The sequence below is a fragment of the Lycium ferocissimum genome, chromosome 1, assembly GCF_029784015.1.
Source record: "Lycium ferocissimum isolate CSIRO_LF1 chromosome 1, AGI_CSIRO_Lferr_CH_V1, whole genome shotgun sequence".
Classification (NCBI taxonomy): domain Eukaryota; kingdom Viridiplantae; phylum Streptophyta; class Magnoliopsida; order Solanales; family Solanaceae; genus Lycium; species Lycium ferocissimum.
The window spans coordinates 54,603,689-54,619,014 of record NC_081342.1 but is presented as its reverse complement, the minus strand read 5'-3'; the positions used below and the strand labels follow the sequence as shown (position 1 = coordinate 54,619,014).

Genomic DNA, 15,326 nt, shown 5'->3' with positions numbered 1-15,326 from the left:
TTTATAATATCTAAACTATGTATTTATGCACTTGTCTAAACTATGTATTTATAAACTATGTATTTATGAACAATGTAAATTTGAACTAGCTCAACTATGTATTTTTATAATATTCAAACTATGTATTTATACCTTGTCTAAACTATGTATTTATAAACTATGTATTTACGAACAATGTAAATTTGAACTAGCTCAACTATGTATTTTTATAATATCCTCACTATGTATTTATGCCCGAACTATGTATTTATAAACTTTGTATTTACGAACTATCTAAACTATGTATTTGTCAACTATTTTTCATGCTAATCTATGTATTACGAAGTGTAATTCAATATGTGTATGTTATATTTTAATTATTAGTGAGTAATTCTAATTTGTATAAATTATTTAAATTTGAACGTGAATCTTATGTAGGGCATACATATTACAGGTTTTATGTCGACACAGTGATTCAAGGAATTTTTTTTTTTTTTTTTTATAAAATGGCCAATATTTCATCATTGATTAGACACTCTGGTATTTGGAACGACGAGAATAAATACGTCAATTACAAAATCGATCTTGTGACTTTCAAGGAGTATTCGACGTATGAGGAATTGTTACAAACGGTTGCAACACAATTGAATTTGGACACGAAAATGAAAAACATAAGCATAAAATACATGGTTGAAGGTGATTATATTCCAATGGAAATTCACAATGACATGGGTGTTAGGGTGTATGTGGGGCGAAGAAGGAGAACAAAGCATTACCAATGTACCCATTATGTATCATTACAAGCGATAAAATCATGGAGATATGTATATCGGATGAGAGTTGTGTTGAAGGTGATTATTTGCAAATCGGATACACGAATCAAGCAGTTGGTTCCCATGATTTTGCATCATCAAGTTGTGGAAAAGGTGATTTGTTATTCGAAAACAACAAGGGTATGGTTATTGATGACAAGAAACAAAAAGTAGTTGCCGTCGATCAAGTATACAAGGATAAAGATACATTAAAATATGTGATGGTGAACTATGCAATTACGAATAGGTTCAACTATCGGACAGAAAGGAGCAATGCAATAAGGTACTAAATGTGCATTTGTTTATGTATTTATTTGTGTGTTGTTATGTATTTGAACCGTGACGGTGTATGTTTGTTAGTTTGTACGAGTGGAAGTATTTCTCGGCATGTGTATGTTTATTATAAAGTAGAATCAATACTGATTTGTATGTATTTGTATTCATAAATAATGTATTTGGTCTGGTTTGCATTTGATTAACTTATTTACATATGGTAAAGTTACTCATCTGCATGTCCTTTGTATTAATAAAACAAGCATAAATACACTACTGATGTATTTTACATGAATGTGTTTTTTTTTATTATTTCTTTTATTTTTTTGTTGTAGCTACACTCTTGTGTGCGTATCAGTAGAGTGTGATTGGAAATTCAGGGCGTCAAGTGTCGGTAAGTCAGGAATGTTTAGAGTTAGGGAGTTTCAAGACAAACATACATGTCCATTGAAGGAAAAGGTTTATTCCCAATGCCAAGCTACAAGTCGGTTGATAAGTGGGATTGTCAAACCAAAAATATCAAATCATAAGAGGAAATATACGCCTAAAGACATTGCGGAGGACGTCAAAAATGAATTCGGAATGGATGTGTCGTACATGGTTGCTTGGCGGGCCAAAGAAAGGGCGATGAACGATTTAATGGGTGGGCGGCTGATTCTTATAAAAGACTACTGGATATCTATACATTTTGGATAAGACTTACCGGGTTCACATATCGAGAATGCGTAAAACACGCGAAAATGAATTTACGTATGTTTTTATAGCACTATATGCATTTATCAAAGGCTTTGATTATTGTCGGCCAATTGTGGTGGTTGATGGAAGCCACTTAAAAACACCATACAATGGAACATTTGTCTCGGCAAGCACATTAGATGGTGCGGGTATGTCAAAAAATACATATTAATTTATTATGTCAATGTATATTTTATATATTTTTGACAAATACAAAATGTATTATATTTTTTTCTTCTTAATTGTATCTCCGGGCAACATACTTCCCTTAGCATATGGTGTGATTGATTCGAGAATGACGGATCATGGACGTGGTTTTTTGAGCGTTTCGAGAGAATCATATGGAATCGGAGAGAGAATATGTGTATCGTATCGGATAGGCATGAAAGTATAAATAAATTTGTTTGTAGAATTTATCCGAAGTTGCACATTATGCATGTATTTGGCATCGTGGGGTAATGTATGTAAGAAATACAAGAAGAGCCATGATGTCTTTGAGTCTGTTTTTTATTCCATGGCAAAGGCATACACGCGGGATGATTTCGATGAGTTGATGGGAAAGGTTCAAAAGGTAGATATGCGTGTGGTGGAGTATTTGGAATAAATTTGGTAGAGACAAGTGGGCTAGATTGTATGCATCTGTTGCGAGGGTGGACAATGACTTCTAACATAGCGAGTGCATTAACCGACATCTTCTTGCAGCTAGAGAGAACTGCCTATATATGACTTTCTCGAAGAAGTTAGAAGGATGTTTGGGAGATGGAATTACAATAACCGGAGAAATGGAACATACACGTTCACTACACTCGGTAAAAAGTTTCAGGAGATGCTATCGATCAACGAGTATCTATCTCTACGAATGACGGTACGTTTCATTTTAATGCGTGTAATAATTTATTTGACAAACTTGTACTTGTACTAATATGGTGTTTCTACGCATTATACATTTGTGTATTTGGTATCCATGAACGAGTTAGTGTTAATGTAAATTACGATGAATCTTTGAAAATTGATATGTATTTGTTTAATGATTTTTTCATTTATTTTAAAATTCGATTGTTCCAATAACAAATACATGTAATATTTATTTTTGCGGTAGAACCGAGTCAACGAATTCGTGTACACGGTACATGATGGAGGACGACGATTCATTCTTGATTTGAGTAGCAAAACTTGCGGTTGTCGTATGTTTCAACTAGATGAAATCCCACCCGCGTGCGTATTTGTCATTAAAAAGAAAAATCTGGTTGCTTTGAGGATTATTGCTACGATTTGTTCAAACCGGTGACCGTGTTGAAGACATATGATATACCGGTGGATCCTCAGAACGAGCGTGAATGGAACATTCCCAACCACGTCTTGGAGGATGTTGTTTTGCCCCCAAGATACAAGAGACCGCCTGGTAGGCCAAAGAAGAGGCGTGATAAGCCTTTAAGTGAATTGTTGTTTGGAAAGGGCAGACATGCTTGCAGTACTTGTGGACAACTTGGGCACAACAGACGTTCATGTAGTTTTGAGCCTCTGAGGAAGTGAATTTTCCTTGTGTTCCTATCAATTTAACTTTTTTACCGAAGATAGATTGGTTATTTAGGTATTTGAACACTTGTGTCAAAAACTTCCATTGACACTTGTTGTAGTACTATATAAATTTTTGCAATGAAATGAATGTCCCATTCAAAATGATCTTAATTGAATTTTTTTTCACGATACGTATGGTGTTTTTTTCAATATCAAAAAATAATGCGTAATTGGTAAACTAACATACATATTATATCTGCAAAAATGATAAAGTTGTTTTTATTTTGGAATTTTGTTGGATTGGAGGATCGTAGTTGTGCTGGTAATGTCAACTTAAAATTATGTATTTATTGGCCTTCTGAAAATTGTTTAAACTGTAATAGAACATACATGGTTTTTGTGTTCTGGTGTCTAAAATTACACGGTAACGTTCATGTATTTTTAACACAAAAAAGGCAACCCATGTTCCGGTATGAAAAATGGTGTTGTCTATTCAACCTCGTATCTTTTTGGGTGTATTTGATATGTCTTTGGCCATATCAAATACGCAAGATGTGTTTATTAACCTAAAACATATCTAAAACATACATATTTTGTGAACTGGGGAATTAAAACATACATATTTTGTGAACCTGGTGAATAAATGTATTTGTGGATTCATGGTGTCGCATTTTACTGTATTTTTTCAAAACTTCAGATTTATTTGACAATATATGGAACTAAGTACTTCAAACATATGGAACATAAAAACCTTGAGATTACTTTGGTTAAATGATAATTATCCAACATAAGTCAAAATACATCTAAAAAACATCGGATTGTTTTTGTAATGAAAAAAAGGACAAAAAACATGGAATGCACGAATAGTATTTATCAAACATCAATTGCATCTACAGTGTCATAATCGATTGGTGGCCTGATCGGTCTTGGTGGAACTTCATTATCACTCTCTGCATTGTCAGCAACCTTGCCTTCAGCGTAGTCCCATAAGAGTGCACCGTATCTCATACGCTGCATGTGTGCATCAATGACATCTGGAATCCTTTCACCCGATGTCAAATACTCAGCATACGCTGCCACAAAAACACCACAGTCCCTAAAAAAAAAAAAATAAGAACTTTTATTAGAAAATATATGTTTCAAGTTCTAAACAAGGTATCTCAAGTTCAAACAACTCATGTATTTTAGAAGAATAATAAATTGATATGATATATCATGTATTTGATACTCTATGATATTTTAAAAAATGTATGTCTATAACTTACGTGCTACCGGCGGTTCTTTGCGAGCAGTTATCAACATAGACAACTTCAAGGATATCGATCTGTCCCTTATCCGCATATGCTGGGTCTTTCACCAAATCTATGCTTTTTTGATTTACATAGAATCCAGCCAGATGTAGGAAATGTGGCACCGTGTAGCAAGCTTTTTTATTTCATTCCTAACAAGCTGCGTTGTGCCGGGTGATTGATACGAGTTGTAAACATACGACGCACTTTTTGTACATTTTTTTTAAAAAAAAAAAAAAAGAAGAAGAATTCAGCGGTAAAATAATGAATGAAAAACTAATGATAAAATATTTAATTCATCATTAAAAATACATGTCCTTGAATGAAAGGAGTACCAATAACCAATGATTTTCTTCTTGTATATTCACCGGTATTAGCACGTTGTCAACGGTATGCCACGGGACATTGGCAATAAGCTTGTGGCCCTTAACATACTCAATCAATACTTGCTCTTCAGTTGTCACATTTGTCTGTGTTTCAACGTTGCGATATGCATGGTGGACCACATCAATTCTCTGCTTGAATAGGCGATCAACAGTGGTGAATCTGAAATTGTTCCTTTTGTCATACTTTCCTTTCTTCCGAAAGTAATAGAAAATGACGTCAATGTGCTGGTTATGTTAAAAAATACATAAATTAGATCACAGTCAAATACGTAAAACAGCATTGTAGTAGCAAAAATGTAAATTTCAGAACCTCTCTGTATTTTATAAAAACACATTGAAGGAATGTCACGAAAATACTTCCATTCTTGTGTATTTGTAAAATACAATGACTAAAATACACAAAGTGCATGTGTAAAACAACTAGTTGATAGGCATATAATTTTTGATAAAAAATCACCTCGTCATTCCAAAGTGACCATCCATCGATAACAGGTAAAACCAGTTCTTATCATTGACAGTTGTGATGCCAAAATTGAATTTGACTCCATTGTCAAAACCTGCCATTTTTTTTTGTAATGGTCTTCGTAGTTCTTTCTGCGGCAACAAAAAAACCAAAATACCTCAACTTATTCACAAAAATCATGCGGAATCACTATATGTAAAACTATGAGAAAAACACATACTTGCTATCGTGCCTCACAAGCAGACCGTTTCGAAGCCAAGTACGGTATTCATTCACCATCTGTACATCAAGTGGACCAGTAATGGGATCTATGTGGAATGGATATTTTTTGTCAAACCCATGTACATGATTCTTTCCCGAACTACTACCTGTGTATTTGGTCTTTAAACATTAACAGTTGCGTATTAAAAAAACAAACTAGTAAATTAAAAAGAAGATATATACCAAAATCTGTCACAAACGGTGAAGACTTGTATTCTTGGGGCGTGTAGCTCGTGTGTGATGGATGTAACATGATTTCTTTCCACGGGGTTTGGCTTGGTAAATACTCATCGACGGCAACAACCACGAGACAACGCTGCGCGTTAGAAAGCTGCTTGCATGGGGTTCCTCTAAGACAGTTGAGCTGGTGTTTTCCTCGGTTTTTTCTGCCTGAACTTGTTCGTTAGTCATTTCTGATTCTGCTATATTTGCTAGCACCTGTGCGATCATCTACTAAAAAAAAAATAAAAAAAAGAAACATTATTCAATCAATTGTATGATACATTTTAAAACAGAAACAATGGGTGAATCAGACTTCGTTGTTATCGAACCTCGAATTATTTGAATCATCGAACATTTTTTCTCTTCCATAGTATGTTTCCCCGCACGTTCAACCGAAGTCTTCGGTTCTCTGAAAGATCACCTCCTTACGCAATCTCTTCGGTTGAAGCTTCCATCGTATCGCCGCTCTCATTGCCAATATCAAATTGAATATCCGGTGCAATGCCCTTTTCCTTAAAAAAAACACGAGGCCAAAAGTCTATAAAAAAACATGAATTTAATATATAAAGAACTATATAAAATACATTAATACATGAGAAAGTATTTGTTGATGATGTCCAAAATCGGTAAACAAATACATAAAAAAAACGATGAACCGTCGTCTTTGTCAAACAAACAGTACACAAACAAATACATGACACTACTCTTTTGTCATATTAATATCAAATACATAATATTTTGAATGCAAGTATCTCCCAAATTTTCTGAATTATATTTTTAAAAAAATAAGATATACAAAATGAGTAAAAAAATACCTCTGTTGGATCCACTGGACGTTCAACCGAAGTCTTCTGTTCTCCTGAATGATCACCTCCTTCCGCAATCTCTTCGGTTGAAGCTTTCAGCGTATCGCCGCTATCATTGCCAATACCGACTTGAATATCCGGTGCAAGACCCTTCTCCTTATAAAAAACACAGGCCAAAGTATATAAAATATATGAATCTAATAGATAAAAAACTATATTAAATACATAAATACATAGAATGTATTTGTTGATGATGTCCAAACGCAGTAAACAAATACATAATGAAAACAGTGAACAGTCATCTTTGTCAAACAAAACGGTACATAAAAAAAATACATGACACTACTGTTTTTCATATCAATAACAAATACATAAATACACTAAAAAAAACATATACCTTTCTTTGGATGCACGTCACCGTATCGGTCTCCGTGTGAGTATCGTCACCATGGTCCATGTAATCATCAGATTGTTGATGTAAGTTGCCATCATGTAAAGGGACTTGAGTTTCACTGTCATCATCCTAAAAAAAAATATGTATTTGTTAGATACATATGCTTCCTACTTCACATTGAAGGCAATCGTTTGAATATGTATTTATTGATTTTTTTACCTTTTCTGAGTTTTGATTCCCTTTGACATGTTCCAAAACTTTTTTGAAATTTTTATCAATAGTTTTGCGAAGATCCTTGAGCTCAGTAAAAACAACCTTGAATTCAGCAAGCACCTAAATGGTAAAAACAACAAATTCATCGTAAAAATCCTCATTTGTTGTAGTTTGATGAATATCAAAATAAAATTAGAAAACTTACTTCCTGCTTAAATTGATTAAGTTCGTGCCTCAAACTTGTGAGGTCAGGCGATGTCTTGGTTGATACATCGTCAACAGGAACGCGGTGGACACTTGGAGCCGCTTTTTCTTTTCCTTTGATTGATTGGCTTATCTACCACCGAAAGCAGATTTTTTAGATGATTGACCAACTGTAGGTTTTTTTGGGATTGTGGTTGGTGGCTTCTGACCAAGCAATGTTGCCGTCAACATCTTCCTGGGCTTCTTGTGCGGTGGAGATTTTGAAGCATCGTTCTTTTGAGTTTTCTTGGCAGCGGCAATATGGGGAGGTGTTGTGGTAAAATCTGCATATTCATTTTCCTCCTCTTGGTGTGTTTGGGATGGTGGTGCACGTACGTGGCCGTGTATAGACCAAGCTTCTCAACCTCGATATGGTCGGAACAATGTTGTTGAATTTACAACTAATCCCACACATAATGTATTGTGACTGTCAGTTCAGAAGCTTGTGTATTTTACAAATACACACGGACCGAGAATCTTTGAAAAAAATACCTACACAATGACCGAGATTCTTTGAAAAAATACCTAACTGTATCTTACAAATACACAGAAGCCAAAATACGCAAAATGCACGTGTAAAAAAACTAGTTGATAAGCATATATTTAATGTAAGTATTTTACCTCACCGTCCTTAAACATGCCCAACATCAAGTAGTTAACGATGGCTTTTGGTTCTTGTTCTCCAGTTAAACATTCTTGGGATTGACTTCCGGTTTTAACCATTAAATTAGGGTCAACATTAGAGCAGCACTCATATATCCACACTTGCATAGCAAAGGAAACCCCGTAGACAATAAAAGCTGCTTCGGCTTGTCCATCTTGTGGTGAATACTCTTAATCAAATCATCGAATGCTTCCTTACCCCAAGTATATTCATTGTCTTGTTCACTCTCCCAAGTCAAAATGATGTCTTGGGGCCGTGACGTTCCTCTTTTCACTTGAAAGTATGTAATTATGAATGAAATACGGATAGCAATCTTTCTGACATCTTCATCTGCGTTATCACCAACACCCCAATCCTTGTCTTCAAAGCACTTATTTAAAGTCATCTTTAAAACACTATTACCGAACCACCGAAATATTGATCCAACAATACGTTAGGACCCTCGTCGAAAACAATTTCATCCCGTAACACTTCAAACCAGTAATTAAAGCAAATTCAAAAAGACCGAATGTCAATTCCGTCCCATTAATATCGATAACAAACGCATCGCTATTACTACGCTTCAATTCCCTAACCATAAAACACCTAAATAACTGACCCTGCACCTCGGTATCAACTTGCATCTGCATATATTTTCCAAAAACAGTCTTGGAAAATAGCTTGAATTGTCTATCGGTCAGTTTTTCCTTCAACTCATCCTTAATGTTATTGTTCATATATGAAGCATAACGTATCGGTTGAGTGGGGGGACGTTTAACCAGGAATTTGGAGGCCTGAAAGTTTGAATAGAATGGCAACACATGAGATACAAAAATACATGCGAATGCTATCCCATATGAAGTGTTGATCAATAAATACATGCAAACAAAAACACAGTCATTAATTTGGAGGCTGAAAGTTTGAATAGAATGGCAACACATGAGATACAAAAATACATGCGAATGCTATCCCATATGAAGTGTTCAGATCAATAAATACATGCAAACAAAAACACAGTCATTAAGATGTTTAGATGACAAAAGTTGAACAAATACACCTTTTATCTGAAACATACACATGCCTGCTTTTTAAAACATACATAACCAGTTCTTAATTTGAAAAATTGCACAAATGTGAGGAATTACAAATACATGATACATAGTTTGATATTTTGATAACAAAAAATGTTTAGTGAAATACATGACACAGTTGTATGTATGTTTTATATACACAATATTTCAAAACACAATAAAAATAAATACGAATGCTATCCCCTCTATTAATGAAATGTTCAGATCAATAAATACATGCAAAAACACAGTTATTAAGATGTTTAGCTGACAAAAGTTGAACAAATACCCCTTTTATTTGACATTTACACATACTGCTTATTAAAACATACATAACTTTGTTATTAAAATTGAAAAAATACATAAATGTGAGGAATTACAAATACATGATACATAGTTTTATATGTTGATAACAAAAAATGGTTAGTGAAATACATGACACAGTTCTACGTATGTTTCATATACAAAACTAATTCAAACAATACAAAAATATATACGAATGCTATCCCCTCTATTAATGAAATGTTCAGATCAATAAATACATGCAACTATACTTACGGATGCGGTCAAAAATACATGAATCATTAACCGAATTTGAGCAACATGTACAATATAATTTTATTCACAAAAAATATATATATAATAAATGAATAAATCCTGCTTGTTCATCGTTAATTGTTGTTCTCCGACATCTGTCTCTACAACATTTTTCCCTTTGCTACTATAAGCAACATCGGATGTTTTTCTCCTCTTTGTGGCGGTATCAAAATCATTTTTTTTTCCAAATTAACAGTTGAAGGATTTCTGATTCTGGAAGGATCATGGATTTTCTTAGATCTCCTTTCAGCAACAAGTTTCTCAGCAGAAGCTGCATCAACATCATGTTGTTGCTGAGAAATACCCAAATCAAACGAAGGGGAATCTAAATTTTGAAGAGTATGTGGGATACCTCTTGTAACCCTACCAGATGTGCTTTCATCCGCCATTAATTGATGATTTTCACTACTCAAAATGGGAAACCCTAAGCATTGAAAGTTATAATTTTTGAAAACAGTCAAGAATATAGAATTAAGTTGACTAAAATACACAAAAAAATGAAAAACTTACACAAATACACAGCCACACCCACGAATCTCGACACAGTAAATGTAGTGGAATCGTGCTTGATGGTAATGGATAGATTCTGATGAGAAAAAAAAGGCTAAAATTAATGGAAAGGGAGAGAGAAACTAAAGTATATTACGTGCGTTTCAAAAATGGGAAGATGAGATAGTGTTTCCCTTTATTTACGGTGTATTTGTGAACTGATAAGTGGAAGTTACTGTTGTATCTATAATGGGTAATTTAGAAAATTAATTAGCTATTATTATTAATTTTAATAAAAGGTAGTTATTAACATTAAATAGGTAGTAAAAGTAGCTATAACAAGTAAATTTTACTTCCAAAGCATCTAGTTCACTTTAGTTGTTCTTTTATAACTTAAAAGGCACATATCCATACTATATATCATTTGACAACTAAGTTCTTGGATGGTTTTCATTTCTTGTTAACCGATCATAATAGAAAATATCAGTGCAATCCATCTGAGAATTAGAGATCAATAATTTCATTATATCAACAAAGCATATACTTCTAAAAGAACATGCAATCACAGAAAAACAATCAAGCAATTTCCACTATAAAAACGTTTCATCAGAATCAATCAAAACTCCATAAGTTTCATTAATCATGTTTCACTTTCTCGGTGCAAGGAAATGAATCACCTAGAAAAGAGGGATGAAAATGAGAAGGTTTTTAGTGAGCAACTCAATAGAGCAAAATAATCTTTTTTGAAGCAAATATTTGGAGGAACTCCCAAATTCAAATCAAAACTAACAATGATTAGGGTAGAGTGGAAACTCATGAATCACAAGAAAACCCTAGAATGAGTAATCAAATAACAGGAATATAGAAATTTTATCCGAAACGACATGAGTGGATAGACACCTTTGGAACCACCGCCGCTGCCATAGCCTTTAATTTGTAAAAATGAAAATTAAGGACGATCTAGAATGTTTTAGAGGAAGGTCAAAAGGACATGTTGCTTAGATATGATGTGAAAAGTCTGGAATGCCCTCAACTTGATTTTTTGTTGACATTAAGCAGACACGTCGAAACCAGCGTTTCTATAATGTAGAGAAATTTATATACACTAAACATGATAACTAATTAATGGCCCCTAAAGGCCAAAGTGAGTATGTTGAAGAATTAGACGAGTAAATGTACTCCAAGTTGAAATATAATCATACAGTTACATTGGACATAATGGACTATGGGAAACCCAAAAATGTATTGGGCCTTTTTACCCTTTGGTCTAAAGTTAGACTTTTTTTTTATTGATTTTAACTCTGACCAAGGTCTAAATTAAGGAAATGTGTCAAATGAATTAGTTTTAGGCCGTTAAACATTATTTTGCATAGACTGGAGTTATTAGGAGGAGATTGGACATGGAAGGCAATATTGAAATAGTAAACTTAGCTCAACGTCAGCTTCTTCATCTATTTGATCGTTAGCTTCTCCATCTACTTTCAGTATTTGCTCTGAGCCAGTGATTGGCCTTGATATGATAGAGGATTGACTAGAGACTTCAACTAACGTCCACTACATCTCTCTCAATGCTTTCTCCAGAATAGTCACCATTGGCATATATAGTTTCAGACACTACTGCCTGCTCAAGTTCTACTCCAGCATCCTTCACGTCCAGACTTTTATTACCAATTTCAGGATCCGCTACTTTGATTTCCTCGGTTGCAGCTACCACTTCACCAATCTGAACATCTTTAAAATTTTCTTGCTTTTTGTTGATGACAGCAGTTTCCTCATTCTCCACAGGACGGACTATATTATTTGTTGTCACAATGATGTCATGGCCATTGTATCTTTGAAAGTTGGAAAATTTAGATTCATCTTCAGTGAGATGGTGCCCATATCATGAATCAACGATCCAGTCTCTTTCAAGATTAATGGAAGTCATGACATCCACCTGGCGTATCTCAGCTACAAAGCACCTCCCCAGTGGTCGTCGTCGTCCTCCTCCTCCTCTTCCTCTTCCTTTTCTTCCTCTTCCTCTTCTTCCTCCTTCTCCTTTTCCTCTACCTCTTCTTTCTCTTCGTCCTCCTTCTTCTCTTTCTCTTCTGCGTCCTCTTCCTCTTCTTCGTCCTCTTTTTCTTCCCCGTCTTCGTTTTATTCCTCCTCTTTCTCATGCTTTTTCTCTTCCTCTTCATCTTCTTCTTTCTCTTCCTCTCTCTCTTCCTTTTCCTCCTCTCTCTCCCCCTCTTCCTCTCCCTCTTCCTCTCCCTCTTTGTCCTCTTCCTCTTTCTCCTCTTCCTTTTTCTCTTCGTTATGTTCTTCTTCTTCTTCTTCTTCTTCCTCCTCCTCTTATTCTTTTTCCTCCCCCTCTTCTTATTCTTCCTCTTCCTTCTACTCATCTTTCTCCTCTTCCTCTTCATCTTCATCTTCCCCCTCTTTTTTCTCTTCCTCCCCCTCTTTCTTCTCTTCTTCTTCTTCTTACTTTTTCTCTCTCTTCCTCCTCCTCCTACTCCTCTTCCTCTTCGTCTTGTTCTTCTTGTTCTTCTTCTTCCTCCTTCTCCTCCTCCTCTTCTTCTTCCTCTTCCTCTTTCTCTTGCTCCTCTTCCTCCTCCTCGTCCTCTTCTATTTCTTCTCCTCCTCCTTCTTCTTCTTCTTCTTCTTCTTCTTCTTCTTCTTCTTCTTCTTCTTCTTCTTCTTCTTCTTCTTCTTCTTCTTCTTCTTCTTCTTCTTCTTCTTCTTCTTCTTCTTCTTCTTCTTCTTCTTCTTCTTCCTCTTCTCCTTCTTCTCCTCCTCCTCCTCCTCCTCCTCCTCCTCCTCCCCTCTTCCTCCTCCCCTTCCCTTCGTCCTCCTCCTATTCCTCGTCCTCGTCCTCGTCCTCCTCCTCCCCTTCGTCCTCCTCCTCCTTCTTTTTCTCTTTCTTCTTCATCTTCTTCTCCTCCTCTTTCTTCTTATTCTTCTACTTCTTCTCATTCTCCTTCTTCTTCTCCTCCTCCTCCTCCTTCTTCTTCTTCTTCTTCCTCGTCCTCCTCATCCCCTTCGTTCTCCTCCTCCCCTTTGTCCCGTTCCTCTTCTTCCTCCTCATCTTCCTTCTCCTCCTTCTTCTTCTCCTTCTCCTCCTTCTTCTCCTCCTCCTCCTCCTCCTCCTCCTCCTCCTCCTCCTCCTCCTCCTCCTTCTCCTCCTCCTCCTTCTTCTTCTCCTCCTCCTTCTTCTTCTTCTGCTTCTTCTTCTTCTTCTTCTTCTTCTTCTTCTTCTTCTTCTTCTTCTTCTTCTTCTTCTTCTTCTTCTTCTTCTTCTTCTTCTTCTTCTTCTTCTTCTTCTTCTTCTTCTTCTTCTTCTTCTGAGCTTCTTCTGAGCTTTTGAGAAATATTGCTTTCTTTTATTCGGCAATATCTTTTTGTGTGTCCTACTTTGCCACATCGATAGCATTTGAGAGCCTTCTCATAGTTATTAGTAGACTCTCCCTCCTTTTCTGGCGTGCTTGAACCACTTTGAAATTGAGAGTGTGGCTTATCTCTGGCTGCTTTCCCTTTGAAGTTCCTTTTGTGGCTACAAGAGCCTTTCCTTCCCCTTCTTGACAAATACATCGGCCAACTGTTTGGCTAGTAGCTCTTGTGACGACAACAAATTCTCAAATTCTTCCAAGGGTGGTTGTTGAGCCCATCCATGAATTGATGTAACAAAAGGAATATATTCTGACTTCAAACCACGAATGATAATTCTTCTCATTCGTGCCTCAGAGATAGCCTCATCCGGATTTAATAAAAAGATCTTTGAATATAAGTTCTTAATCCTAGAAAAGTACTCGGCAATAGAAAGATTACCTTGAGTGGTGTTAGCCAATTCATTGTCCAATATTTGTAACCCGGCTTTATCCTTCTTGTTGAACAAGAGATCAAAGGTCCTCCATATTTCATGTCTTTGGTTTGCACCTTAAAATATGATCAAACAAATTATGCGAGATGGACCTCTTTATGATGAACTCCGCCTTCACATTGATATGCTTCCACTTCTTTTATGCGTCGCTATTTCCGGTCCGTCGGAAGGAGGACTTATGTAGCTCCCATTAATTAACAACATCTCACAAATCCTTGCCCACAAGGTATGACTCCGTACATGTTTTCCATACCTTGTAATGGGATTGATTCAACAACTCCATCCCAGTCCTTTAACACGACTGGCCAAATCCATTTAGAGAAACCAGTTGAATTTACCACTAACCTGATATTGAAATAAAATCCAGAAGCCATCTATGGCTATGACTCTGATACCATGTAGGGAATATAGCAGAAGAAAAAGTAAATAGGGGAGACCTTTTGCTAGCCCAAGATCGTTAGATAAGATCGGAAGATTCAACTGAAGAAGAGGAAGCTATGAAAGGAGAACTTGGTTATGGAAGAAGACTTTCTTGAATAACTTTGAAGTGGAGTTGTATTGGGTTGGTTAGAAATGACTAAGCCCACCCCTATTTATACTTGTGTAGGGATGGTTCTAGAAATTATTCTAGATACATTACAAGAAAAATCTAGTAAACTTTATCTTCTACCACTACTCTAGAATATCTATATTTTTCTTTAAGATAATTATCCAAGATCCTACATTAGACTATTTTAGATCCCTTACTAAATATCTAGAATTTTTTACAACTCCAAAAAATCAACTTTATTTCTTCACAGTAGTAACTAGTAACCCTAAGTGTCTGGGATCAACTGTGTATGTGAGATGACGAGCATATACATGAGAACCAGATTATTTCTTGGGCCGGTAGTATATCTCTGTTACTATAATATGTGATGATCAGTTGGTTTATGCTTTGTTGATGTTTATATGTGCATATTGTAATATGCTTATATAATGTTTGGTGCACATTGTATATGTTGGCATAACATTATGGGTTATATGTATGTTGTGACACATGCAACGTTCGGATATTCATGGACGTAGATTATATTT

At 35.5% G+C, this 15,326-nt stretch overlaps 1 protein-coding gene, 1 long non-coding RNA gene and 1 pseudogene across 2 annotated transcripts; 1 reads left to right on the top strand and 2 right to left on the bottom strand.

The window, feature by feature from the left end:
* Nucleotides 1-793: 793 nt before the first annotated feature.
* LOC132060550 (uncharacterized) lies at nucleotides 794-1,760 on the top strand. Its single transcript, XM_059453562.1, has 2 exons — nucleotides 794-1,074; nucleotides 1,400-1,760. Exons 1-2 carry the CDS (start codon nucleotides 794-796, stop codon nucleotides 1,758-1,760), a joined length of 642 nt encoding a protein of 213 aa, XP_059309545.1.
* Nucleotides 1,761-7,199: 5,439 nt separating this feature from the next.
* Nucleotides 7,200-7,673, bottom strand: LOC132030126 (uncharacterized). The gene is made up of 3 exons (XR_009407991.1): nucleotides 7,557-7,673; nucleotides 7,358-7,471; nucleotides 7,200-7,267 (listed from the first exon to the last, which is right to left on the bottom strand). It is a non-coding gene; the product is annotated as an uncharacterized LOC132030126 (long non-coding RNA).
* A 4,260-nt stretch (nucleotides 7,674-11,933) lies between these two features.
* LOC132060538 (uncharacterized) lies at nucleotides 11,934-14,623 on the bottom strand (annotated as a pseudogene).
* Between the last annotated feature and the right edge of the window lie 703 nt (nucleotides 14,624-15,326).